Source organism: Colletotrichum tamarilloi (assembly GCF_030869305.1).
Source record: "Colletotrichum tamarilloi strain Tom-12 chromosome Unknown Scaffold_18.1, whole genome shotgun sequence".
NCBI lineage: Eukaryota > Fungi > Ascomycota > Sordariomycetes > Glomerellales > Glomerellaceae > Colletotrichum > Colletotrichum tamarilloi.
In genome coordinates, this window is record NW_026849401.1 from 463,202 (window position 1) to 490,478 (window position 27,277).

A 27,277-nucleotide genomic window follows, 5' to 3' on the forward strand; every position below is an offset into this window, starting at 1 on the left:
TACCTAGTTGTGTTGGAAGAGTTAACGCCGACGGGGGGTTAAATGGCAATGGAGAAAAGGATTGTGGCCGACGTCAGCGCGGTGCTGGGCATTGGATGTGGACAAGCCCCCTCGTTGGAGACAACGAGCAAGCTTCGAGGTGGCGTTGGAGCGCAGGGATTGCACTCAGCGCTAAGATCGGAACCGACGGGGTGTGACAGGTGCCCACCATGAGGTAATCTATGCAAGCATGGGCCTTAGATAGTCTCACCGGTGCTTACCTAATCTCACCGACGCTCACCTTTGCTGCTCAAGACAACACGGAGACTACCTATCCACCGAGGTTCACATCGTCCAGGTCTAAATGGATTCGATATGAATGGAGATAGGCTGCTTATTGCCAATAGACTTTTCTCCGCCGCAATCAAGCACGTCTAGTGACAAAACTCAAGGTCATCGCCAAGCTCATATGAGGATTGGATGTGTTGCTCCAAACTTCACACCTTATCAGCCGACATGATGTTACTGCCACCGCCGGAGACGTTAAGATTTGAGAGCCAGGCACGATTTTATGGGATGCGAAATTTTTGGTAACTTTATTTGTGTAGGCCAATATGCACTCGCTGTGTCATGTCAACTCATCACGTTCTAAAGCTTCTTTCTAGCTTCTGCCTCGGCTCTCTCTCGTCTCCGCTTTCTCCATGCCTTGATTTCATTCAACAGACCCATCACGAGGGGCACTCCCACCGGCCCTAAAAGCGGCAGATAGACGGCAATTTTATGTTCGTCGGGGAAATATAGTTGTCCGACCATACTCTTCTCGAAAAACGCTCGCTCGGCCTCGGCCTCAGCGATTCTAGCATGCTCCAACCCTTCGGGCCCGCCTAGGCTGGCGCACGCGAGCTCGAGATGATGCATGGTTTTGGTAACACCGTCTGCAACGTTACGGGGAATGGATATAGACGGCAGTGCAAGTGACAGTCTTGCCAGGGAGCCCAGGGTAGAGGATGCACGTAGCAAGAGGTCTGCGGATCGGATGCGCGTGAGAGTCGAGAGCCGCAAAGGAAGAGAGCCTGACTGAGGAGTGCCAAGGAGTGACAGCAAGTGCCCAGCAAAGGTAAGCATAGGTTGTTTGAGTGTAGCAGCCGGCACATGTGACGTCGTCGGAGGCAGCGACAGAAGATAAACAGTTCCCCATTGCGGGATGAGCCAGGACTGTGATGTTTCGGACCCCGAATCCAATCCAATTGTTTGATTTCCGACGAAGAGAAGGAAGTTTACCGTCGGCGCACCACCGATGGACGGCGAAAGGGGCCATTCGGCCGCGTTGATGAAGGAGGCAAGGTCGTCTTTGTTCAAAACCTGGGACTGCGCCCCTGGTGTTGCATACAGCTGCACCTGGGTATCTATCGTGAAGTTGTGGATGGGGCTCAACACATCAAGCATGGGCTTCATGTATGTTTGGATAGCTGCTTCGATGTCCCAGGTATTGGGGGCAGAGCCGCTAGTGAAGAGCGAGAAGCTCAAGTGGTACGTCGGTGAATACCGCAAAGAACGGGTGGTTCGCTTCGCCAGTGACTCGGCTGCCTCTGGCGACATCCCCTGAGGTCTCGCATCAGAAGCTCCCGAGGCTGCTGAGAGAAGGTATGATATAATAGCTTGTTCTTCGGCGTAGGTAGTTCGCAATTCTTTCGCAATGTACGAAGCTAGAGCAGAAGAGGACGAAGTCGGTGACGGAATCGAATTCGGGGGATATGTGATGTCGAGAATAGGAGAGTGAGGGTTTAACGAGACTGTCGTGGAGTCCCCAGGGCTGAGGCGAATTGTCAGGGCGACCTGGGAGTCATCCTCAGGAACGATGTCGTCGCCGCCACGAGGCGCAAGCTGCAGACGGAGATGATGACCCGAGAAGTCGTTGAGATCATCGAGGGCATGTTGAGTGAGGCGAAGGAGGTTCTGCGCTTCCTGTTCCTGCAACTTGTTCGCTTGTACTGATATACGAAGAGGAAACACGGGACGGCAAGCCTACGCAAGTAGTCAGCGGGGTGCCCTCCCTCAACTTGTAAAGACGCCAGCTGGTAGGAGCCTACCTTTCCATCCGCCCATTGGACCATGCCGCTCAGAGGCAGGTTGGCGCGGTAGATGCTCGTTGTCATCCACCATATTGGCAGACCGAGGAGAAGAACAATGGCCCAAAAGGCGGCTATGACAAACGATCGCCGGCGCGAATCGGATGGCTTCTCGGGGGGCGGAGCCTTGCGGGACTTGGTCTGCGGCGGAGGGGCGGAGGTGGTGGATTGATCGGGGGTGAAGCTCGCACCGCTGGCTGCCGGGCTGCCCGCTTCGTCGTCAACAGGCATTTGATGAGCCTTTGCCGTGCGCGGCAATGTTCGGTAGAAGCTACGCAGCGGTCGTGAAGTTGAGCGTTGTAAGCTGCAGCAAGCAAGCCACAACGATCATGAGAGGTGGAATTCCAGCAAGGGGTATTCGCATACCTACCTCAGACAGGCCAGAGATGCTTGACTCAGCAATGTCGCGCTTGAGGAGAGCTCCCGATAAGATAAGGAGCAAGTAGCCACGCAGCCACGTTAACCTTAACCTTAATTGCTGCGCGCGGTCACGTGGATTATGCAACTGGAGAGTCGGATCGTAATAACCAGAATTTCTGTCTAACAAGGTCAGACAGCATCATTCCGCCTTGATACCTGTCATCGTTACGGCATCAAGCCACAACTACGGATACCTACCTTGCCAGACCCTCGACACAATCACGGATTGGGAAGACGCCTGTGGTCCTACTTGTACGCTGTGCATCTGACTCTTGTTCGGCCACGAAACGAAGGCATTCCCAGATATTCTTCACCACTCTCTACCCGCACTTTGGGTGTGGCTGTCACTATGCACGTCCGTCGGATGCGAGTGCGATTGACGCCTGCGCCTCGGAGGCGAATAGACGTTATCTTTTCCGCTGTGACAACGCTGACGTGAGACGGTGGGATGAGCGGCAACGATCCAATTCAGGGACAATTCAGGAGTCCGAGGCCCGATTTTTCCTCCTCGAGTCCGCTCCACCAACATGCAGAAGCGGAACCGGCATCGAATATTGTCGCCGATTCCTCCGACCCAAAATGTTGAGTGAGCTGACCATCAGCCGAGGAAGCGACCTACAGCTGCCCCTCCAATCTGCCGCAATGGCTGTTGTCTATTATCACGAATCACTCGTGATCGTACCAAAAGAAAGAACAATGTTACCCTTTTAGGAAGGCGAACGTACTCGGAGTTTTGAAGCGAGCCTGGCGATCCCTTCGTAGTGCGGGAGCCAACAAAGTCTCCCAGCTCGGCATGCATACCCGGTTTCTCGATGGATCCGTCGTCGAGCCGAGTCAAGTCATTACGGCGACACGGCCCCAAAGATAACCAGCTTGATGTGCTTTCCACTCCGGAACGTCTCTCAATAGACATTGGAAGAGAAACTCGCGATGGACCCCTGTTGCATCGAGCCGTCGTTCATGTGAGCTGATATAAGCAAAGGTCCGCCACGAGTTGCACATATATGGCGCTCCTTTCGAGTGCCTGCGGAAGACAATGTGTCAAGAGCCGCAGAGCCAAAGTCCAACACCTCGGCAACCATTGCCAATGCAAAGTTCATCGGAAACGCAAACGTGCTATTCGATCTGTTACGAGCGGTCCGTAGCTGTCGAAAGAAAGAGAGAGAGAGAGAAAGCGAGCGGTAGGTTCGCTCCCGTCAAACCGGGTCGTCTGGACGAGGGATGCGGACAGCGGCAGGGGACCAGGACATGCATCTGGTCGACTGGGGGGGTCTGGCAATGGAAAGCAGGAACATGGAATGCAAGGAACAACCCCGCTCTCTTGCCGACGAATCGCAACTCGCCGTTGAAGAAGCATCCATCAAAGAGTCCAGAGACGTGCTGTTTAGCCTGCGTTTGCTGCCCACCCCTCCCGAATCGGTTACTCAAAACGACTTCTGGCGCAGAGTACGGACGCGAGGGCGCACGAGCTTCAACAGATGCCGAGGCTCAAGCTTCGATTTGTTCTTCGTTTAGCCCAGTTTGGCAGGCCAGGCCAAGCCTGGCGATGCAGCGAGCACCACAAATGCAACGCAAACCAGCGAGCTGCAAGCCTGCACTCGATCTGCGGCTGCTGGCTGGCCTCCTCTCTCCACACTTCCACAGGACTATTGCGACCTCAGCATGCAGGCGAAAGTATCCGTACCGTGATGGGCGAGCTAAGGAGAACTTGATACCGCACTCGCACAGCACGGCGCGCCCAGAGAGGCCAGCAATGCCATCCTTGGATCCATCTTCACAACCCAGCCATTGCCTGCGACGGGCCAAGCACACGGAAAGCAAAAGCATAGCTAGCATTACGCAGTAGAGCTGCCACCGTCGACTTACACCGAGGCCAAAAGTCAACCTGCCAGTTCCACAAGCGCGTGCAGCTGCACCACGAGCAAGCACCAGTGCCAACACAAACGCCAACGTGACAGTCGTAGCTGGTCATATTCCTCGGCTGTCGAGAAGGAATGTCATGCCAGGACCTTGTGCACCGTCGATTCATCATTGATCAAGAGCTTTCTCCGCCACCCCAACCCTGGTCCAGGGCCCCATAGAAGAATATTCTCCATTGTCCCGCCCATCTGGTCGCTAAGTTGTAACCAGTCAAAGAGGTACTCCATACATGGGCTCCCACATCCCAACAGCCGACTGTTGAGGTCACTGCTTCCCAGGAAGTACCGCACCGAGTACGGATACTGTTTGGCGAGAATCGGAGGTGGGTGCAAAAGGTGCTGCTGCGTCGTGTTGTGTCGTGTCGTGTCGTGTTGTGCATGATAGGACCGACAGGTAGTTTTATCCCATCTTTTCCCCCCCGTACGGGTCCCTCAAACCAGGGACGACACATCCCAATGCCGACTGCAACACAGGCTTTCTACTTTTTAAACCCTTTCTTATCTTGTGACAGCCTCGACAGGCCGTTACAAATACCTATCCTCACCCACACCCTCGCGCAATTGGCTCACTGCATCTTTTGTCTGTGAAGTCTCGACTACGTTGCCCTTCCTCCAAGCTATCCTTACTCGACGAGGACTTCAAGTCTATACGAGCACGGCCTTGAAGCTCTCTTTACCAGCTACAGCTCCAGACAACACTACTGATTCCGAGTCTCACACACACCGAACCAACACCCAGGCGCACAATCAAGACAACTAGCCACTCTCCGCCTCCCTGCCAATCGGCCTTCTCATCTCTCTACGAACACCAACATAACTCTCAGCCTTTGGGACGAATCACCTCTAGCCGGATCCAAATACTGGCCACTTGGCCAAAGTGAAAATGCCTGGTGAGTGAGCTTTCCCCAACTGCCAATTTTTCCTCCAATGCTCCCACTCTGTCGTCATGACTATTTGGCCCTGCTTGAGACCCCCGCCAAGACAAATACAAACCACCGTAAAGGAGACCGACCTCTGGCACACATCCAATGCGCCGCAATCGCGCATTACATCAGCCTGCCTCGGCACAGCCATCTGCACAAAACATCGTTGGGGGCCGATCGCGCTGACTTGTTTCGTTTCCTCACCGTTTAGTCCCGCTCGCACTCGCTCTGCCGGCTGCAGCCGCAGCTTATTCGTACATCAATGCTCGCCTTTCTTTGTGGTACGACAGAAAGCTGCTTTCATGTGCGCTACCCGCAACCCTTTCGGCTCTGTGGCGCGAGCGAACGGACCGGTTGAACCAGTTTTACGTCCTCGAACAAGCGGCACAAAACAAATCGTCTGCCAATCGCACGTTCATCATCTTCGAGGGCAAAACATATACCTACCGCGAGACTTACGAGCAAGTCCTGAAATATGGCACCTGGTTGAGGGAACACCACGGCGTCAAGCCCAAGGACGTTGTCGCCATCAACTTCCAGAACTCCGACGTTTTCGTTTTCCTATGGCTCGGCTTGTGGTCCATTGGCGCGAAGCCAGCCTTCATTAACTACAATTTGACTGGCAAACCGCTAGCTCACTGCGCCAAGGCCGCGAAGACGAAACTGATGCTGATTGACCCCAACGTCGCCGCCAATGTCACTGAAGATGTGAGGAGCGAGCTGAGCACCGTGGAGTTCGTGGTGCTCGATGAGAGCTTGCACAGAGAAATCGACACCGTTAAGCCCAGGCGTGCTCCCGACTCTGATCGGTCAGAGAGCCAGTATCAGAATCTGGCGATCCTGATTTACACATCAGGAACAACGGGCATGCCCAAACCCGCCATTGTGTCCTGGGCGAAATGCATCGTCGGTGGTGTTTTCACATCAAGATTCACCAGCAACTCTCCCAATGACGTCTTCTACACTGTAAGTCGAACCATCAACCCACCATGGACCCCAAACTAACAGGAATCTAGTCTATGCCGTTGTATCACAGCTCCGCGGCCCTGCTAGGATTCGGTAATACCCTCGAGGCGGGTGGTACGATTTGCATAGGAAGAAAGTTCTCGACCAAGGTTTTCTGGGAGGAGGTTCGCTCCTCCAAGGCCACCATCATCCAGTACGTTGGCGAGACCTGCAGGTACTTGCTTGCAGCTGCCCCACAAGTCGACCCCGTCACCGGTGAAAGTCTCGACAAGAAGCACAATGTTCGGGTAGCTTTTGGCAATGGCCTGCGACCGGACGTGTGGAACAGGTTCAAGGAGAGGTTCGGCATCGACACCATTGCCGAATTCTACGCCGCCACCGAAGGCTCATTTGGAACCTGGAACTTGAGCCGAAACGACTTTGCCAAGGGCGCCGTTGGACGAAACGGCACCCTGTACAGCGTCGTCATGGGCCTCGACGTTGCCCTCGCCGAGATGGATGAGAATAACGAGGAGCCTTGGAGGGACAGGAAGACGGGTCTGTGCAGGCCTGCCAAGGCTGGTGAGCCAGGAGAGCTCATGTTCAGACTCTCGCCCGACGACCTCAACCGCCGCTTCCAGGGTTACTACGGCAATCCAGACGCAACAAAGGCAAAGGTCTTGCGGAACGTCTTCAAAAAGGGAGATGCCTGGTTCAGGACGGGCGACGTGGTCCGCTGGGACAGCGAAGGAAGGCTCTACTTCACCGACCGCATTGGCGATACGTTCCGCTGGAAGAGTGAAAACGTGTCGACACAAGAGGTTGGCGAGGCCGTTGGCTCACACCCATTGGTACAAGAGGCAAATGTCTACGGTGTTGAGCTGCCCAACCACGACGGACGCGCAGGGTGTGCTGCCATTGTCCTTCAGGGCCAACCATCTGAGGAGGTGCTGAGGAGCATTGCGCAGCACGTGAAGCAGTCACTACCCAAGTATGCTTTGCCCATCTTCCTGCGAGTCATGCCTCCCGAGGCTATGCAAACGACGGGTACGAACAAGCAGCAGAAGCACGGTCTCCGATCCCAGGGTGTCAGGCCGGGCGGCACGGACGCCGCTGGCGAAGTGTATTGGTTGAAGAACAACACCTACGAGCCTTTTTCTGGGCGGGATTGGGATGAACTCAACGGTGGACGGGTGAAGCTGTAGATTTCTATTCTTGGGACTGTTTTACTGCAAGCGAGATACCACTTTCTTACTTACTTCATTCGCTTAGAACATAGCTAGTTGGCACATTATACTCAACACCTCATACAACCTTGACCCTTCCCCATGAAAGCTGATGTCTCAATGCCTTTCAAGAATGGAGTCTACGTAACTAACCTTGGGCTGCCATCGCTGACGATCAAGCGCAGTCTATTCCTTGGCCGGGGTATAAAATATTTTCGAGGTAATGGGATGGCGAGTTCGAACGGCTAGCTGCGCCGTTTCTTGACATCTTAGTTACTCAAGATAAAGAAAGGCAATGCGGAGCCGACTCGAAGAGTGCCTAAGCTACTTAGTTTTTCCATGATTTCGATTTCGAATTGACAAAGACACGTACAAAGTACACCTTTGTATCTGTTCAGTTATCCGGTCAACCGGATTATGTACCGTAGAGAACCATGGCATCGTTATTCACGATGTTTCAATCCCACTTCAGCCATCTTCACTACTTCGCATGATCCCTCGTAGATGATTCACGATACAGACAGTGGAAAGTATATAGACCCGAGATGTTTCGACCCATCAAAGCCAATTCTTCCTACATCGTCACAGACAGCTTCAATACACTAGCATTTCTCGATCTTTCTCAACATCATACATCTACCTCACCACAGAACAACATATTAGAACAGCTTACCTCGATCTTTTTCCATATTTTACACTCACCTCACTCACCACCCACACTAATACAGTGCACAAGATGCCTCAGTCTTCGTCATCCACCAGACCCAAAATGAACATTACGATCAAGACGGACGTCAAAGTGACGGACAGCAAGAGCAATGATCCTCCTTCGCCCAACACTGATCCCCCTACTCCTCCGGCTAGCCCTCCCCGCTGAATGGAGCTGGGGGAAACGGCACATGACCGGAGATACCAGAGCGTCGATGCTCACACAGTATTCAAGGCTTCCCGGAGCCCGTAGGAGAGAAGCACGGCTATAACAAAAATAGTGCATAGTCACCAGTAACACAATAAATATCACATACCAAACTGACCCCTTTGACATCCGTGATGAATACCGAGCCTTCAATCTGTCTCCCTCAACAGGCTCGCAAGAGTAGACATAACCTCGTCCGCCTTGCGCACCACAAGACTAACATGCCCCTCCCCCTCCACAAAACTTACCTCCGCCCCAGGCACACACTCCGCCGCCCGTTCCGCAAGACCAACCGGCACATTCACATCCTCCCTCCCATGCCACCAAACCATCTCCCCAGCCTCAACCTCAAGCTCCGCAATCTCGAACCCCCAATAACTCCCCGCCAACTTGACATCCCAAGCCGGGCCCCATCCCCCAGGCAAAACAGCATCCCGCACACTAGCAAGCATAGCAGACCGGACCCTGCCAACATCCCCATCCAACACCTTCCGATCAACCTCCGGCCTCGTCTTCAAATCCTCCAGCACGATCTCCTCAAACCTCCCGGGTCTTGCCTCGTCTCTCGCCGCCCTGCCCAGCGACATCTCCATACCCCACGCCACGACCGGCGCGATCCACGGTGCTACGGTCAACATCACCCGTCCCTGGAGGAGCATGCCGGCGTACCCGAGCTCAGGGGGGTATAACCCCGAACAAACTCCCGCGGTCACGAGCCTCTCGCGCGGGATGGCTTTCCAACATGCAAAAACATACGGTGCGCCCCCCGATAGACCCAGGACCCCGAACCGGGGAATCTGAAAATGATCTGCGAAGGCGAGGACGTCAGCGGGCCAGTCTAGGATGCGCCTGTTGGGTTGGAACGTGGAGCCGGCGTGGCCTGGTCGATCGAGGGCGATGATTTGGACGGCGTGGCGGCGTGCGGCTTGGTGAAAGAGTGAGGCTTCTTCGTGGCTGCTGGGGAAGCCGTGGAAGTAGAATAGCACGGCCAACGCCAGACGGGGTTGGTTTTGTTGCGTGGGTGATGGGGTGGTGTGAAATGTCTCTGCGCCGGCGCCAAAGACTGCAAAGCTTAGGGTGCGGCCGTCTGGGAGGCTGAAGGTTTTTGTTTCGGCTTTTGTGTAGTTTGGATCCATGGTTCTTGTTTGGGTATGGCTGGTATGATATGAGGGTTCTAGAGACTGATGTTTTCCAACCACCAGTGAAGAGTGTTCCCGTTGTAATTGATGCCGATGTCGATGTCGATATCGATGCCGATGCCGACCTTCTCCTCAAGCTGAGTCTTTTTTTCTTCCTACTTGTTCCTGGTATAGCAAAGTGTCGTCTTTGTCCGGTCAAAGAACGTAGAAGGGCGTCCGATATTAGGCAGAGATTCCAAGAGTGGCATTCTTACGGAGGTCAGCTCCGTCTGCACAAGGCAGCAGCATTTTGCCATGGACCCCCGTCAATTCGACCTTGAAACTTCCAGCTCACGACTCAGCCGTCAAGCTTCCGTGTCTCTGCTGTAGTCTTGTCCAGAGCAAACCACAGGTTGAGGCGCGTGAGAACGCTGATGATCCTTCCGAGTGGCGCAGCATTTTACCGAGATGATTGATGCCCGTCAAATTGCGTTTCTACTTTCACTAGAAAGCAGTGGCACGTTGAGACTAGATAGGATTCCAACGAAGCATTGTCGACGGGCGTTGGCCGTAGGGAATAAGAATTCCCTCCTCGTCATTGTGACACTTGTCTCAACCATGATGGGTTTGGAAATGAAATGGTTTTTGGGTAGTCTTGAAGATTCTCCGTTCTTTGCCAGGTAGCGACAACCCCGGCTAGGAGACGGGCAAGTCAACACTTGATTCCTGAGCAGATGGCAGAGGAAGGTATACAGGCATACAGGCACCGGGGAAAGTATGGATGCCAACGCTCATCTTGTAGCCATAATTGCAGATGTGGTCAGCAGGGAAGCCAAGCCCTTGAGGGCTTCCACGACAGATTTGTAATCCAGAGAGTGCCAGAGACAGAAGTAACATGACACACTAGAGAGTAAACACAGGTTACCCATCTCCACGATGCTCCAGGATGGATCTCCTTTTTGAGCCCGGGGATCGGCAGCCGGCAGTCGGCGCGGGAACGGAGGAGGTCGGCGATGTGAGTGGGACCGTGAGACGGGAGGGGCATCGGTTGTCGGCGATGGCGTGCGAGGAGCTACCGGGGTGGTGGATGGCACGATGGGTAAGCTTTGGGGTACGGAGCACCACGATTCGGGTACCCTTGATGCCGTGGCACCTCGTAGGATTCTTCTTTTGTGATGGTTCGATGTGCGGCGTGGATGATGTGGTGACCAAGCAGTGGGGGTCAGTGAGCTGGAGGTTGTCGACTGGATTGCACCATTGATCGCCGCTGGACGTTTTTCTGTAAGCCATACTATACGTATCTCAGGGCTCAATGAGGAGTAGTTATGTTTGGGCTACTCGGTACATTTGTATATATATCGGGCTTCACACACTGCTAAAGAATATCTACGGCATCACATAACAAGACGGGAGGTGACGACCAAAATGGACCACATCCTTGAGCTCCCAGATAAGAAAACAATACTCCGTAGACACAGTGACACACTATGCCTTATTCCCTGGAGGTTGGAGCACTTCCTAGCGGGTTAGCCTCCCCAGATAGCGCCGTAAGGGTTCTCCCAAAGGGGCCCAGCAGGCGTCTTCTTCACTGCAGTTGGGATGTGATTTCTCATGATGTGCCCTGAGCCAAGGATGATGTAATCGAGCACGCCATCGAGTCTAGCCGATTTCGGACTTGGAGGGGTAAAAGTGACCTCTGCAAAAGTGAAAATCACAGCCCCTCCAACGCGGGGCAAAAAGTTGGAGGAGCTTGCCGTTCGTCGTTGAGGGAACAACGTGCCAGTTTGGGGGGGAGACACGGGTACAAAGACAAATCATTTCTTTGCTAAGGTAGAGGGGATGCCCGTCACCCAGCAGATTCCGTGGCTTTCTACGGGTTGCCAATGCCAATGCTGGGTGATGTGACGCTTCATTGGGGCATATGCTGAGAGTTGTAATCAAGCTGGATCGCGTAGGTTGCATGAGCTTGGCACTTCGGCGACCATATCGTCAAACTGGAGACAAGGTAATACTGCGAGACCAAAGAAACAAACAACAGAGAAATAGGCAACAACAAGGCAAAAGTCAAAGGCTGGAAAATAGGGAAACAGGCCTTCAAGATAATGTACATAGTCAGTGTCGGGCAAAGAAAGGTAGTAGTACTCCGAGACCAAGGAGGGGACAAACTGGAGGTACCTTTGGGAACGGGAAAGCTGCGGGAAGCTGAGAAAAAGGTACAGAGGTACGAAAACGGCCGGGCTTTGTACGTTGCTCTGGACTGTGCCTGGGGTGCGGCTTCGAGCTATATATTACACCTCAACTCCCACACCATCTACCGCAGCCTTCCCCATTGCTGTTTCTTTTGCTCCTTGTTCTTTCCACACCATATACCCCTTCACACATACATCTTCTCATACTCTACAAAGAAGACAGACACAATGGCTGACCAACGCCCCGCTCCGTAAGTTGTCAACCTGCAATCCTTGAACTCGACCCCGCGTCGTGATATCCCCCCCGCCGTCACCACGTAAACCACGTCCACCAAATCAATGCTAACGTCGCACACAACAGCCTCCGCCTCGGCACCGTCGCCCCCAACTTCAAGGCCGACACCACCAACGGCCCTATCGACTTCCACGACTTCATCGGCGACAGCTGGGTCGTCCTCTTCTCCCACCCGGAGGACTACACCCCCGTCTGCACCACCGAGCTCGGCGCCTTCGCCAAGCTCGAGCCCGACTTCTCCAAGCGCGGCGTCAAGCTCATCGGCCTCTCCGCAAACACCCTCGGCTCCCACGAGGGCTGGATCAAGGACATTGACGAGGTCACCGGCTCAAAGGTTGCCTTCCCCATCATCGCCGACAAGGAGCGCAAGGTCGCCCTCCTCTACGACATGCTCGACTACCAGGACACCACAAACGTCGACGAGAAGGGCATCGCCTTCACCATCCGCTCCGTCTTCATCATCGACCCCAAGAAGACCATCCGCACCATCCTCTCCTACCCGGCCTCCACCGGCCGCAACTCTGCCGAGGTCCTCCGCATCGTCGACTCCCTCCAGACCGGCGACAAGCACAAGATCACCACCCCCATCAACTGGGTCCCCGGCGACGACGTCATCGTCCACCCCTCCATCAAGACCGAGCAGGCCAAGGAGCTCTTCCCTGAGGTCCGCATCGTCAAGCCCTACCTGCGCTTCACCCCTTTACCCAAGGAGAAGGCCACCGTCGCCTAAGTACAGGCGCCAGTGGCCACGAGTGGAACTTGGTTTGGGGACGCTATGTTGGATGACGGGTCTCGGTTACGGTCCTCGGTTCTACAGTATCTAAGAACGACGAGCGGACGAGATCCCAGAATGTTGAAAAAGCAAAAAAAAGGGGGACGATGCTGTCAAACAGGGTAGGGACATCAACCTCTTCCAACCTGGCGACACGCATATACGCACCCTCTATCTGAATACCCGGCGTGGCGCTGCGAATGGCAACATAGTCCTTCGGTCAGCCTTCAAGGGGCGTGATCTGGACAAGTAGCAGCGTCTTCGCTCTGACTACCTTTTACATAGAACGCATGAAATAATGAGAAATGTCCAAACTCTGCCTTTCCTCGCAGCGTGATCGCAACCTGATATCAGATCGTTATCACTATTTAGCCCCTTCGTTTACCAAAGTTGTGCTCGGCTGGCTAGACTTCTAGAAGTCCAAGCATCCATTGTGAGCAGATGTGCGACTTCAAGCCTATGAGGGGCCTTAATCATTAGGCAACCTGTTGTACATTTTGGAAACAGGAACCGCATGTTCAACCGTCGCACCCATGATCCACCATTCCGTTCCCCATCACGCCAAGAGTAGATGCGGAGAAGGCAGCATCGAGACTGTTTGATAGCAAGTTGCTCTCGCGGCATCTTCTTCGTGGCCTGCCTTACATCAGAGAGGGGAAGCCCCGTAGATATGCAACTCAAACAAGGCGTTGGGCCGAGACGTGGAGGGTAGACGAAATGAGGTTCAGACACGCCCATCGTCGCACTTGCCCGTCATATCAAGCCCCAAAATGTAAGGACGTGGTAAGCGAAGCCGAGCCCGACATGCACATGGAGGTGGAAGCGCGTTTCCATGCCACCGTGTGTCTGTCTTGAGATGACACCGGTATATGGCACATGGAGTCATAGACCCGTGAATGACTGATCGGCGGTCCGGCACGGAGGCACCGCTGATGAGCTTCCAGGGGCTCGTTCCACGTTGACGACCAGCCTGCCTCGCGGGGCCCCTTTCAGGCTCCAGCTCTTTGACCCTATGGTCAGCTAGCCACGGGCAAAGCGGCCACTCTCGCCCGCCGTCCCATGACTCGGCCGAATAGACGCGGGCCAGACCGGAAGAAACGGGTCGGTACACTTCTCGGACAACTACTCCGTAAAGGGGCGCTAACTCGGTCACTACACGAAAAGGAGACGCCCGCCTTATATTGACCCGACCATCTTGGAGTAGCAGTAGCGCTTCTCAGTTAGAGTGAACCGGCTGCCTGGCTAGGACACATTCGGGACGTTGGTTGAGATGCAACGGAGCAGGTGGCTTTCTTGGATCGAGGGGCCTAGACAGGCACAATCCTGGCGCGACACGAGGCAGAAGCCCAATCTTTGCACAAAAACGAGGCTGGAACAATTCGAGAACCAGGGGACAGCCGGAGAATGTTGAAACATCCGCATCCACCCAAAGTGACAAGTGGCCGGGTTCCCACGTTTTCCCACGTCTTTGTAATTCGTAGCGTGTGGGCGGGTTGCTCTACAGTGTACCGTGGTCCAAGTGCGAGAGCCGTGAGGATGCGCCGCTGTCCGCGACCCGCGATGCCTGCCCAGTCATCAGTGGTCCCAAACTTCCCAGGGCCATCTTCGGGTCGGCAGGGTGCCTATCCCGGGATTGCTCGCCTGAGACTTGACAGGCCAGGCAATGTTTGTTTCCGGCGAGGGGCAAGACACAAGACGCAAGGGGACTTGCCGCTGGATCTGTCAGTGTCACCGACGTGGTGCAGTACATAGGTATTCTGCCATCTGTGTCTCTACACCATGTAGCGGAGGCTAAGCTCTAGGCTCTAGTCTCCAGCCTCCTGCCCTTCACCGTCAACGGGGTCAATTTCGTCTTCAGTCGTCAGCTGGCTGGGGTGGAGGCGGCCCGGAAAATTGTTCAAGGGTTGTAGCACCGAGAGCAGATAGCGCAACTTGTTTCCGTAAGACGGTCAGAGACGGGGGGGAGAAAAAACCGAGCGCGGCACAGCAGACAGACAGCGTGGATGACAGGCCCAGAGGAGCGGTGACGACAAGGACCAGGACAAGGACCAGCCTCCCATGGCAATTACTGCCTGCCTAGTATCCGTATCCTCTGGTATCTTCTCGAGTCTCTGTGTATCATGGAGTATTCCAAGCTCAAACGTACAATCAACGTCGTCGATACTTTCATACTACCGGACCAGAATATGTATCCGTAGTGTCTGTATGCACTTGAATTGCAATTCCCTTGGTGACGCTTCCCCCCTCCGTTTCGCAAGGGTGGGTAGGTGTAGTGTATGCGTAGCGTGTGGGAATGTGGGATGTTGGAAGCTGGCACACGTTCCGTGGCTGCATGTGCAGCGTTTCTGCAAGATATAGTAGGCCTGCGCCTAACAGCTACTGCGTAAGTATGTACCATACTGCGTAGACACACAAGGACCGGAAAAAAGGGTCCTCTTGCAGCTCGATCGTCTGATGTTGCTTCCCCTCCTGGTTCTCCTACCGCTGCCGCAGGATTCCGATTGATGGTGCGTGGTCCGGCCTGCGGGACAAGAGGACCGGCGCGCAGTTGAGGCAGGCCCCTAACGTCGTACAACGTAAGGGCAGTACGCCAGCGCGAGAGAGGGACATGACTGCGGTCCAGCTGTGTTTGGTAGACGTTGGATATCCGTAGGTAATTGGGGTGGCTTCTTTGCGTTTCTTGAATTTCCCTCGTTTGCTCCCGTGAGAGGGGCCGACGGGAGTTTGGGTCTTTTGGAAGTTGGGAGGGGGTGGTTGCTGGGGGTTGGGGTCCTGAAGATGGAGTTGGAACGTAAGGTACGGATACGGATGTGTGAGGACTCTGGTCGATACATCTGAGGCTTACCTAAGGTAGGTACCTCCAGAAGGTCCCTGGAAAAAGGGGGTCAGTGCGTAAGTGTTTGTCAATTTACCAGGGCTCCTGCTGACACCTGAGAGTGAAGTGAGTGAGAGTGAGAGTGAGAGTGAGAGTGAGAGTTAAAGTTGGGACTGAGTTCGACATGACCTCACACACTCATCCACGCACTCACCGATGAACGACTAGACGTTATGGGATGAGTTCACTTCTGAGCTAGACCTGAGCACAGGGCAGTATGATGCTGTGTCTATGTGGTCACGGGTGAGAGAGAGCATGCGGTCTAGAGAATAGGGGCAAAGTATGAAAATACGATGATGTTTATCAAGGATAGATTTGCCAAGTAAGGCAAGGTGTGCTCTTTTTTTTACTGCGTACTCCGTACACATTTTTGGATTCCAGCACCTGGGCGGCTGACCGGCGGCATGGGATTTAGCAAGGAGCACAAGATACTTGCACATTTTCAGTCGACACTTCTTACCCCTTTTCTCGTTTATTTGTGTATTTCCTTAGACTCAATGAGCGAAAGCCAGGCAAACGAAACAAAAACACTGCGACATTTAAATACACGATTGCTACGGAGTATCGTACGGAGTATGTTAATGAACATTGCCATTAAGGCTTTAAGGTAGCCAATGGAACATTAGAAAAGGTTCGACTCCAGACTCCCCCAAATGAGACTATTCCACACCCGGCAATAATCGGCTCCCTCCCCTCCCTTCTCGAGTTCTCCTCCCAACCATTTGTTCTCTTTCTCTTTCCCTTTCCCCCCCCCCCCCCCCTTTACCCACTTTGCGGCTTGCCCAGACGTTCCCCGAGTCACTTTTACACCTTCGAGTTTCTTTCTTCCCTCCCCTTTCCCCTCCCGCCTCCCCCCTCCCACTCTCCCAAACCACCCCCATTCACGCCAAATCCCCATCACGAGCCCCATTTCCCATGCTCTCTCCTGGACGTTCTTAGACCGCCTAGCCGTGAAGTGAGCGCGCTACGCCGTCCACTGTCAGTGAAGCCAGTGTCTAGGTGTCTGCCCTGCACAGCTGCTCACGTACGAATAGAATACCGACCTTAGGTACGGATACCGGGCACCTGAGAACTAGGAGGGCACTGCACTGCGCTGCACACCCACGATACCTACGTTGAAACATCGCCGTCCACCACCTCACGGCACTACGGACGGAGTACGGGTACTGCGGTACAACCACGAATACCTGCTTCCACTCGTCGCCTTGTCTCTGCTTCGTTTCGTTTCGCATCTCGCATCGCGCATCGCCTGGCGCGCGCTCTCTCACTCACACACACTCTCTGTCTCTCGCTCTCTCTCCCACTCTTCTTGACTAGGCTGCGAATACAAGTTGGGCCAGACAGACTTCAGAGAAACCGTCCAGTCCATCATATCCCATATCTCGTTGCTCTCACCTCCACCCAGGGCACATCGACTCTTTCTGCAAGCTGCACCTCGCGCACACACACACACACACACACGCACACACACACATATACACTGCATACCTACTCTCGGTCTGTACGAATACATCTCGCATATTCCCCGCCAGCCTACCTTACGCATCGGCATCACCAGCAGCAGCAGCAGTAGTCGCAGTCGCAGTCACAGTCGCATTCCCCTGCTGCGGTCTTTCACACCTCCATCTTCCCAAAGCTCGAATCGGTCTGCGGAACTTGCAGTACCTTCAAGATACTTCGCCCTCACAGGTTCGACCCGCCGTTCAGCCCACTTCTTCCCTCGCGTCTGCCTCGGAGCTCAAGCTGCTTTTCAACCCTCTGCCCGGTCCGTCTACCCAAAGTCAGTCTGTGCGTCCAAAACCAAACGAACGCCCCCCTCCACAACCTCGTCGACTCTTCCCAGTGCCAAAAGCACAAGTCAAAACCAAGACGCCTACAGCACACGCTTGTCCCTACATCGACACTTTTTTCGCCCAAAGGAGCAGGCATCTGGAAATTAACGATTGCAACCTTGCTGGTGGTCCTCCGGCCGTTGCCGCCGCCCCTACTACTGCTCCTAGTCCCTCTTGGAAATACTCCTCATCGTCGGACTTCGACTCCATACTTACGCGGATCCCTTTTTTTCGGTCCCGTCGCCTTTTCCACTTTTGCCTCACGCGCCAGCTCTCTTCCACACGGCACTGACTTGCTGAAGCCTGCTGGGTACAACCGTCGTGACCCTACAACACACGTCCCCCATACGGATACCTTGTTGCGACTCTACATACAGATACAGTGCTCTCTGTCGTCTGTACCGCGTGCGGATACCCTACCGTACCAGAGAACGACCCTCAATTCTTGCTGCTCACCGCACCTGAGTCGTCTCGAGACCGCTATCCCCGTCGCCCTCGCTGTCGCCGCTCGCTGTCTCCGTCGTCGTTATCGTTCTTCGACATTGGTCCTTTTTTTCTCTGCCTGCCGAGCACCCTCGCTTGAATCTAAACCCCCAAGACTTCGCCTCGCTTCCTACTCGACTCAACTCGACTTAACTCAACTCATTGACTTTTGACCCGATCGACTTCTTGGAGTCCCTGCGCCTCCCCTGGTCCTAGGTGCGTACCCTTCGTACTTCGCACTCCATAGACTTCAATCTCGTTGCCCATTCTCGTCCACTCCCCCTCCCCTCCTATCCCATCCATGATCCCCATCCACATCCTGTGCCCATTTGTCCTCCACACCCTAGCCCACATCCCACTCTATCTCTTGTGCGCCGCTTCCTGTCAACTGTGGGGAGAAATAACGGACAAGAGAGAAAGAGAAAGAGGAAGTGAGAGGGAAACACGCACAAAAGAACGGAGCAGACAAGGCCTCGCTCCCTCAGCCCAGCCCAGTCCCAATCCCAGCCGAGCCCGGTCTAGTCCAGGAATCCACCCCGGAGACACAGACGCACAACACGCACAGAGTGAAAGCCAGACAGATACTCAACCGGAGCCTACCCGTCATAAGTTACCAGGGGCCTAGCAGAGCCGGATGAACAAGCGAACCTGGGTTGGGATTGCTTGAGCTGGGGTTTTTTGTTCGCTTCATCATCTACTCAATTTTCATTTTTCTGCATTTTCCCTTCCTTACTTTTGGTTTCCGCTTCTTGGGCTTTCTTCTGGCTCTAGCATTGTCGTGTGTCGGTGTGCCCTCACTTCTTCACCACCTCGGACTTCAAGAACGAGCCGGCCACCCTCTACACTTCCTCACCCCACCGCTTCCTTACTGCGACTACTCTTCTTGTCTACTTCTTTGCGATTGCTCTGGCCTATTGCAAATCTTGTGGTATCGACGCCGAATCAGACCTTGGCAATCTGGCGCAGAAGCAGCAGTTTTTGCCGAATTCCTCTCTCCTCCCGAACCCACCTTGCTTGACCGACTCGGTTCCCAAATCCCGCCCTACATGAAAACCACTCAACCTCCTTTTTTGAGCCTCTGAGCGCTATTCTTTTTTTCAACCCGCCGAGACTGTTTCTGTTGCGCATCGCTCTCCAGGCTGTATTCACAGCCTGGGGGCTGATTGTGTCGCAATGTCTGGCCCGGGACTAACCTCGAACCAGTCTTCCGCGCAGGGCGATCTCTCGCGCTTTTCCGATTCGGAGACGGAGCAGGACAGATCTCCTCCTACAACCAAGACGACTTCAGATATCCTCTCGGGCGTGTATCGCGGCTTCAAAAAGTTCGCCCCGAGTCGAGACGGCGAATCGAGGCTGACAAGACAGCCGTCACTTTCTCGCTTGGGTCTGCACAGCGTCTCGCCAAGCTTGACCTCGTCGCCCTCTCCCCCCACCTCTTCGACGCCGACACCCGTTCCAAACTCGTCCAAAAATCGCCCGGCCCAGCAGCTCCAGCATGGGAGGAGTCTAAGCCTACAGAGCAGCCTCGCCAAACCACTACCCGAACCGCCAGCGTCGTTTCCTTCTCCTACGGGGCCTGAAGCACCTCCTGCACATTACAATTTGGGGGGTCTCGGTGCCATCGAGGAAGCTCCGGCCGATGATATGTATAGTCGTACCAGTACGATGGACTCTAGCGCCTCAGCGGAACGAGCTCAGATGTACAGCGGCGGATCAGGATACAACGCCGACATGGCCAGCAGCCAGAGTAGCTTAGCAAGCTCCTCGAGACAAGATGGAGCCGACGATAATAATAATAGGGAACCACCAAACTTGACTCCGCGGAGCAACGGTCCCTTGTCAGCAGGCCCTTCTCCATCTTCCAACCAGTCTTCCAACCAACAAAGAACACCCGCGTCGGCGGTTGGTACACCCACTGCGTCCTCATCCTCGGCGCATCTATCCGGACTTATGTGCAATGTGCATAGGACGACAGGCAGGGAACCGCATCCGCTCGTCGGAGCTACAACAACTATACTAGGGGATAAACTTTATGTCTTTGGAGGAAGAATTCTGTCGCGGAGTCGCCCGGCTCCTCTGACATCCGATCTGTACGAGTTGGACTTGATCCGCAGGCATTGGTCGAAGCTGGAAACCACAGGCGATATACCACCGCCTCGATACTTCCACTCCATGTGTCCATTAGGAGACACTAAGTTGGTATGCTATGGAGGCATGTCTCCCACACCAAATCAAGCGAACGCAGGCCCGGATCAGCAGCCAGAGGTGACCGTCATGTCGGACATTTACATCTACGATGTTCCCACCCGAAAGTGGACCTACATTCCAACCCAAGATCCCCCGCAAGGACGTTACGCCCACTGCGCCTGCATATTGCCTTCGTCGGCATCGTTCGCCTCGCACAAGGCGCCACTGTCGGCATTGCAGCACAATCCATCATCCGGCAACCCCAACGAAGGGAGGATAGGGATCAACATTGATGGGACCGGCGGTGCTGAAATGGTGGTGGTTGGTGGCCAGGATGGTGCCAACCACTACATTGAGCAAATTAGTGTTTTCAACCTTCGCAGCCTCAAGTGGACCGCTATCGAACCTCTCGATAAGAGCTGCGGCGCTTACAGAAGCGTCGTTGCTCCTTTACCCCCCTCTGTTACGGCACGAATTGGAAAGTCAAGCGTCAATGGATATCAACGGGAGGGCGGCATCAGCCAAGAAGCTCGTGAGCCTGGATCTTCAATGCTCATCTATTCAAACTACAACTTTCTGGACGTCAAGCTTGAACTACAAATCCGATCTTCAGACGGCACATTGACGGAGAAACCCATGTCGGGCTCTTACTCGCCCCCAGGGCTGCGGTTTCCGAACGGCGGCGTCATCGATACCTACTTTGTCGTGAGCGGCACATACCTGACGTCTTCGAAGCAGGAGTATGCGTTGTGGGCTCTTGACCTCAAGACATTGACCTGGTCGCGGATTGATGCGGGTGGCGCTGTCTTCAGCCAAGGCAGCTGGAACCGCGGTGTGCTTTGGAACCGCAGGAACACTTTTGTGATTCTTGGCAACCGGAAACGAAGTCTCGTCGATGATTATAACCATCGTCGTATCAACTTTTCCAATGTTTGCATGGTTGAGCTGGAAGCTTTTGGGTTCTACGACAACCCGAGAAAGACGACGCCCATGTCTGGCTTCGTATCAGCCAGTAGTCCTTACACTAGCCCAGGATTAAGTCTAGCTAGAAAAGCAGGAACTACGGCCGGTGGGCGCTTCCACTCCAGAGCGGCCGAGGAGCTTGGCGAAAAGGCACTGGCGATGCGGGAGCTTTCCGATATGGATATCCTATGCTTACACGGGGAGCGGATACCCATTAATTCTAGGATGGTGGCACGGCGATGGGGCCCCTACTTTGTGCAGCTGTTGCGAGAAGGGACGGCAACTCAGGATGGTAGCGATGCCATGACTCTTCGATCTGGAGTCAATAACCCCATCAGAAATTCCGCTCTTACAATCACCCCATCCCGCAACACAGCCGAAAGCTCGACGTCCATGGCCAGTACTGTGCTCTCATCCGGATCATCAGCAAAGGCCCCGAGTACAGCTCCGACCAGCGCCTCGGCAGCCTCGTTCTCCCTACCGGGCTCGGCCGGCGGTGTCGATCCCGCCACAGTCAACTCAGCCCCGACCCCGAGGTCTCTACCACCGAACTCGCGGCCTCGATGCTTGTACCTTCCTCACACCTATCTCACGGTACAGGCCCTCCTGCACTTCCTCTACACGTCCTCACTGCCGCCTCCGTCGTCGCCATTGTGCACACCTCCCATCTTGTGTTCACTTCTTCAAATCGCCCGCCCATACCGGATCGACGGGCTTCTCGAGGCAGTAGTCGAGCGCCTACACGCACTCTTGGACTCGAGAAACGCAGCCGCCGTCTTCAACGCGACGGCCATGGCCGCCGGTGGTGGCCGCGGCATCGACGGCTCCCTGAACCCCAACTTCTTCGTACCCTTGGACGCCATGGGTTCTCCACTGTTCCCCTCAGAAGACTCCCAAAACGGCAGCGGCGGGGCAGACGGTCTTTCTTCGCGCACTGCGGCGCTCCGTATCAACACCGCAATGTCCTCCGGTCGACCGTCTAGCGACGAACTCAGCGCCACGACGAGCGTCAGCGGGTCCGAATGGAGCTCCGAGATTGGCGACTCGGAGCGCGGCGGTATGCGCGAGGTCTGGGGAGGGGAGCTCAGCTCCGTCATCGGCCTGCAGAAGCGAGGCTTGCGAGGTCTTATGGAGGGTAGGAGGATGCGTGAGCGCACGGGGACGAATTCGGGCGGGAGTATGAGCGCTGGCGTGGGACCGTATGGCGGCGGCGGCGGCGGGCAAGGCCGCGTTGGCCTCGGGATCGCCGGGCCGTGAGAAGAGTAACTCAAAAACGGAGAGAACTTTTGGAGAGATGAAAGAGAGGAGGAGCATGGGGCGCGGAGGTAATGAATTTATGATAGCATGGCCAAATGCAGCAGATTCCCCCAGGCGAAGAAAAAAATAGTAGTCGAGGTTGTGTGACGGCAATGAGGTGAAAGAAAAATAACACACGGTGAAAAGATTGTATTCCTTCTAAGCGCTCAATGAAGAGAGGATGTATTATGCCCTGGGTATACGAGGCTATGTATCGGCGAATCTCCTGGGTCGTCAACTGGCTCGAATCCCAAGGTCCCTAAGCTCAGTCCATACAGACGCACGGAAGAAACCAAAACGCCTGTCCATGAGCGTCCCGCTCGGAAGCATCGATTCCGCAATCTTACATGCTTGTATGTCTCTTCCTTGAAGACCCTGTTGTTTTCCATCAGTCTCGTCTGTAATAGTTATACACAATCAACAATCATCCCGAAAAGGGACAGGCCCCGCGACCACGGCAGCGAAGCATCTCGACCCCCTCAGCCAACTCGGCCGAACCTTTACCCATCTTCTCCTTGGGACCAATATCCTCGACGAGGAAGCCGTGCGGCATCATCTTCTCCGAGCCGGGGACGGTACCACCCAGGAGACGGGTGATCAGCGCGACGGGGCCCCAGCGGTTCCAGAAGGTGGCGGGGATGTAGTACGGGTGGACGAGGTAATCGTGGTGCAGGATGCGGCCGGTCTTGGGGTCCGGATCGGAGAAGAAGACGACGGGGGAGAAGCGGGGAAGCATGAAGTAGCGGACGAAGAAGCGGCGGGCGACGAGGGCGGCGTAGGCTGTGAGAGATGCGACGATGCCGGGTTCCGGGAAGCTGTGATGGGCACATGGGTTAGTTTTTCCTTTTCTTTTCCAGCGGTAGGAGGAGTCGGGAAGAACACTCACCAGAAGGTGTCACGGACGCGTTCTCCCATGAGAACGGTCAATACCTCTTTGGCGAAAGGCTTAGCAAAGCCCGGAACATGCCAGAGGAGCATGCGTGTCAGCTGGGCGCCCGCGCGGATGTTGGTGCCAGCAGGCTTCATGGCCTCAATCTCGTAGCGCTTGGCCCAGGCGGTGATGTCGTTGACGAATTCGATACCGTCGGCCCATGAGTCCTGAGTGAGATATCCCTTGTACTGGATATCCATGGCATCGCCAATGGCCTTCCAGTGGGTGCCGATGGCGCAGACCTCCATGTCGGTGAGGTCGCGCCATTCGTAGAAGCGCATGAAGTGGATGGGCTCCGTGACGCAGACGGCGAGGGTGTAGAGGAAGTCAGCGTTGGAGATCTGGTTGCGGGCTTTGTAGCTGCTGTGGAGGAAGTTCATGCGAGAGATGGCCTTGAGGGCGCGGTCCGAAGTTGGTGGGTTCATGGAAAATCTGGCAGGAGATTGTCAGCAGGCGGAAGGGTATTAGGGGGAAGATACAGAAGGTGTTCAACGTACTCGCCAAAGATGATGGTGGTGTCCTCATATCTGGAAAATTTGCGTTAGCTCCTTGACCATGTTTTGAAGTTGAGAATGCACGATGAGTTCTAGTCCTCATGGATCTTACCTTTTCTGTGCGTTCTCAGGATCGGCCAAATTCTTGGTAGCCACAATGAGTTTGGATACAGTCTCGAAGCCATAGGTCTGTATTTTGAAGTCAGTAGCCATACTCTATATCATAGGCGCAAGGGGCCAACAGGGTGGACATACCTTGAAGATGGCGAACTGGAGCGAAAGCAGGTAAAACTTGGGAAACTCATATTCGATAAGGTGCTTGAGGATGAGCTGAGCATCGGTGTTGCTCATGCCGGCAAGAGAAGCGCGGTCAGTGTAGCCCATGCGTTTCTGCAGGGCGTTGATGCGTCTGAAGCGCACCGAGGCACACAAGATGAGCCAGGCCACAACGAAAGCTCCCATCACTGAAGTGGTTGGCCATGCCATGAGGATATTATCGTTCATGCCGATGGATGTGCCTTGTCCAGTTGGGACTGAGTGGGTAAAGTTGGATGTGTCAGGATTCATTGTGTTGATGATGGTTGTAGTAAATCGGTCTGATATCTTGTGATCCTGTATTTCTTCGGTCATGCGATCTTTCGATTTTTCCGTCGGTCTTGCGATACTGGGTCGGGAAGGTGCTAGGAAATGTAGTAGGTGAAAGTGATTGATTCCTGGTTGACCGTTCGGGACTAAGCTGCGAATTGACTGTTACTCCATGTGAGTCCACTGACTGGTAAGTATGAAATTTGTGAGGTATGAGAAGTGAAGCTAGGTAAATTTGAAAGTAGTAGGGAAATGAGAAATGGAAGAGGGGCTGTTGTTTGTGTTCAAGACGGGTCACACGTATGACAGGTGAGGAAAGTCGCTCTTACCCCTATGAGTGGCTCACAGTCTGAGTGCTTGTCTGGATAATCAAAGAAAGAGAGAATGACTGTTGGAGAAAAAGTGATGTGAAGAAGGCAAAAGCGATGTGAGATTGTAAGATGCCTGCGACGTTGACCTGTCAAAAGGCGAGGAGAAGCCGGTGGTCAGCAGACAACTAGTGGCCACCAAAGTCCCTTCCTTTCTTTCCCCCAGCGATCTGAGGTGAAGATGCTGAGAAGGGAAGTCGGGGTTCAATGGTGGTGAGGTAAGGTAGGAACAAACGTGGAGGTAAAGAAAGCACGGCAGGCAGGTAGGTAGGTTAATAATTGGAGTTGCGAAGTACCTTAACTTAGGCCTAGGCAGCTTGTGGTTGGAGTGCAGGACGAGAGAGGTGTGAGCACCTCAGTAAGGGATGGGTGAGGTGAGCAGGGGTCTCGCCTTATCGGTTTTATCTGCCCGGGTTTTGCCTTGTACCTACCTAGAATTGCCGTCTGTGGAATGGAAGGAACGAATGGAGAGGAACGGAACTGAACGGGATTTTGAATGCTTGTTTTGTTTCCCCTAACCTAACCCTTCTCTTTGACCTTGACTTCCCTTGGGTACTTTGTCGGCTTGGCTTTCCGTTGCAGATCCGGAGGGGTAATTTTCATCTTCTATTTTTCCTTCCAGCCAAGCTGACAGCTGCAGCCACAAGCCTTTTGCCCCATACGTACCTACAGGCTAAGCTAGGTAGGTAGGTACCTTATCAATGGGCTTTTCCTCATCCGACAACAAAGAACGAGGTCTAGAATCCACCACATCGGCACAATCAGCTACCACCAGCATGGCTAAAACGCCTTAGGAGCCGCCCACACGGAACTACAGTGAGCCAACGTGGAGCATTGCGTTCTCTTTGAAAACCAACTGCTGGAACGTGGGATTCGAAGGAAGCCCCCTCTCCTATGGTGCCTCCATCCTGGTGTAAGCCACAGTGCCATATTACTGCCTTCCTTACCAGGCACACAGGCACATGCATCCAAGTTACGGATAGGAAGTTGAAGAAGTGCAGCCACAAATCATCATTGGGTACCGCTGACAGAAGAGGAACCTAACCCATTTGGCGGCTTGTGGGATCATCCTTAGCAGAGGCACTATTCATCTGCTGGTCTGCCCCGCGCATTTGAAGAAGCCTGCTAAATGGACCGTGCTCAAGCTATTGGTGGCCCGGCCGGCTTCCTCTGTCACTTTGCCACCGGCACTTTTATGCTGACAACAACAGCTGCGTGGGCATAAGTCGGCCAAAGTTGAATTCTTACCTATTGCTAGGAACGAACCAAGACTTCCATATGGTGTTAGTGTGGGATACCGGTATGTTTCAATGGTAAAGAACCACAATCCAGTCCCATAACACCATAGCCATCCGTGTTTTTCGCGTAAGATCATATGAATTATCCTGTTGGGCCTCAAAGTATGATGATGATGTACCAAGACTCTGCAGGTGATCCGCTCTTCAAAAACGGAGAGTGATGCAAGTCCTACTGCACATCATCCCAAGCTTCTTCGTAAGGTAGGTAAAATAGGAATCGAGGTCCAACATTTCTCCCCAAGTCGTGAGGAGATGAGTTCTCGCATAGCAAAGAAAAAAGGCCATTCTCGACTTGTCGTTCATAACAGAAACATATGGGAAACGATATTGCAGCAATCTACTATCTATAACACGGCCCGGCGATGGTTAGGGTTTCACTGCCCTCCGAGTCTTGAGTCGAGTAATACATGATTCTGCATAGCGTGAGGATCGGTAGCAAACAAACAAAAGGTCGTCGTTCCGGCGTCATTCAGGTCGCCCTTGGGTCACGAGAGAAACAAGCGCTCGGCTGCGGAGGTTGCTTTGCAGATGCGGCCTTCCCTCGAGGGCTGTTTGATGTTAATGAAGTGCATGTGCATACAGCCCCAGCAATGTGTTGGTTCTGCAGGCGATGGAGCCGTGAACTCTTCGCTTATTTCCAAAACAGAAAACAGAGTACAGAGTAATGAGTAATAGTAGGAAATGCCTTGCGTGACACTGCAGAAAGGTTCAAGGAGGAGAAGAGGAGAGACCCGACGGAGGGTATGGATGCCGGGCGGGAATGTATTTCGGTGGAGAATCTCCGGCCCGCTGTGGACCCGAGAGCAGAAGAGGTTAGCGTGATGCTATTTCCACTCCTGGCCAGTAAAAGGCCCGGCACCCATCTATCGAGGTCCACTGGTAATGAACCGCCCCACTCTGTACTCCAGGCGCGCGTCTAATTAACCTTCAATTTCAATGTCGCTGCTTTCTGCTTTCCCATGTCCACTCACCTCATCGTCCATGGATACCTTTCCACTCCATGCCGTCAACACTCGCTCACTTACACTGGGACGTAATCCTCGCTGTCCAACCCAAGATGCTACGAGTTCATGCTTCCGACTGTAAGAGAACCCAGTGGTTCATGCTCAAGTCTCTCGTCATTCGCCTACGCGC

At 54.2% G+C, this 27,277-nt stretch overlaps 11 protein-coding genes across 11 annotated transcripts; 5 read left to right on the top strand and 6 right to left on the bottom strand.

The window, feature by feature from the left end:
• Window positions 1-627: 627 nt before the first annotated feature.
• CTAM01_06577 (phosphatidylinositol-glycan biosynthesis class S protein) lies at window positions 628-2,339 on the bottom strand (the record flags this gene model as incomplete). Its single annotated transcript, XM_060522604.1, has 2 exons — window positions 628-2,004; window positions 2,070-2,339. The coding sequence occupies 2 exons, from the start codon at window positions 2,337-2,339 to the stop codon at window positions 628-630; spliced, it is 1,647 nt and encodes a 548-aa protein (XP_060382863.1).
• A 1,677-nt stretch (window positions 2,340-4,016) lies between these two features.
• CTAM01_06578 (uncharacterized protein) lies at window positions 4,017-4,364 on the bottom strand (the record flags this gene model as incomplete). Its single annotated transcript, XM_060522605.1, has 1 exon — window positions 4,017-4,364. One exon carries the CDS (start codon window positions 4,362-4,364, stop codon window positions 4,017-4,019), a length of 348 nt encoding a protein of 115 aa, XP_060382864.1.
• A 966-nt stretch (window positions 4,365-5,330) lies between these two features.
• CTAM01_06579 (AMP-binding enzyme) lies at window positions 5,331-7,520 on the top strand (the record flags this gene model as incomplete). The annotated part of the gene is made up of 3 exons (XM_060522606.1): window positions 5,331-5,337; window positions 5,582-6,336; window positions 6,387-7,520. 3 exons carry the CDS (start codon window positions 5,331-5,333, stop codon window positions 7,518-7,520), a joined length of 1,896 nt encoding a protein of 631 aa, XP_060382865.1.
• A 566-nt stretch (window positions 7,521-8,086) lies between these two features.
• On the top strand, window positions 8,087-8,314 carry CTAM01_06580 (uncharacterized protein; the record flags this gene model as incomplete). Its single annotated transcript, XM_060522607.1, has 1 exon — window positions 8,087-8,314. One exon carries the CDS (start codon window positions 8,087-8,089, stop codon window positions 8,312-8,314), a length of 228 nt encoding a protein of 75 aa, XP_060382866.1.
• A 292-nt stretch (window positions 8,315-8,606) lies between these two features.
• Window positions 8,607-9,593, bottom strand: CTAM01_06581 (uncharacterized protein; the record flags this gene model as incomplete). The annotated part of the gene is made up of 1 exon (XM_060522608.1): window positions 8,607-9,593. The coding sequence occupies one exon, from the start codon at window positions 9,591-9,593 to the stop codon at window positions 8,607-8,609; it is 987 nt and encodes a 328-aa protein (XP_060382867.1).
• A 773-nt stretch (window positions 9,594-10,366) lies between these two features.
• CTAM01_06582 (uncharacterized protein) lies at window positions 10,367-10,816 on the bottom strand (the record flags this gene model as incomplete). The annotated part of the gene is made up of 1 exon (XM_060522609.1): window positions 10,367-10,816. A coding segment is annotated over one exon (450 nt), but the record flags the coding sequence as incomplete, so codon positions are not given.
• A 1,176-nt stretch (window positions 10,817-11,992) lies between these two features.
• Window positions 11,993-12,789, top strand: CTAM01_06583 (AhpC/TSA family protein; the record flags this gene model as incomplete). The annotated part of the gene is made up of 2 exons (XM_060522610.1): window positions 11,993-12,015; window positions 12,126-12,789. 2 exons carry the CDS (start codon window positions 11,993-11,995, stop codon window positions 12,787-12,789), a joined length of 687 nt encoding a protein of 228 aa, XP_060382869.1.
• A 2,208-nt stretch (window positions 12,790-14,997) lies between these two features.
• Window positions 14,998-15,496, bottom strand: CTAM01_06584 (uncharacterized protein; the record flags this gene model as incomplete). Its single annotated transcript, XM_060522611.1, has 2 exons — window positions 14,998-15,207; window positions 15,239-15,496. Coding segments are annotated over 2 exons (468 nt in total), but the record flags the coding sequence as incomplete, so codon positions are not given.
• A 1,689-nt stretch (window positions 15,497-17,185) lies between these two features.
• On the top strand, window positions 17,186-18,194 carry CTAM01_06585 (uncharacterized protein; the record flags this gene model as incomplete). Its single annotated transcript, XM_060522612.1, has 3 exons — window positions 17,186-17,486; window positions 17,550-17,730; window positions 17,810-18,194. Coding segments are annotated over 3 exons (867 nt in total), but the record flags the coding sequence as incomplete, so codon positions are not given.
• A 1,000-nt stretch (window positions 18,195-19,194) lies between these two features.
• On the top strand, window positions 19,195-22,428 carry CTAM01_06586 (kelch domain-containing protein; the record flags this gene model as incomplete). The annotated part of the gene is made up of 1 exon (XM_060522613.1): window positions 19,195-22,428. One exon carries the CDS (start codon window positions 19,195-19,197, stop codon window positions 22,426-22,428), a length of 3,234 nt encoding a protein of 1,077 aa, XP_060382872.1.
• A 463-nt stretch (window positions 22,429-22,891) lies between these two features.
• Window positions 22,892-24,459, bottom strand: CTAM01_06587 (uncharacterized protein; the record flags this gene model as incomplete). Its single annotated transcript, XM_060522614.1, has 5 exons — window positions 22,892-23,282; window positions 23,354-23,830; window positions 23,896-23,925; window positions 24,005-24,081; window positions 24,148-24,459. 5 exons carry the CDS (start codon window positions 24,457-24,459, stop codon window positions 22,892-22,894), a joined length of 1,287 nt encoding a protein of 428 aa, XP_060382873.1.
• Between the last annotated feature and the right edge of the window lie 2,818 nt (window positions 24,460-27,277).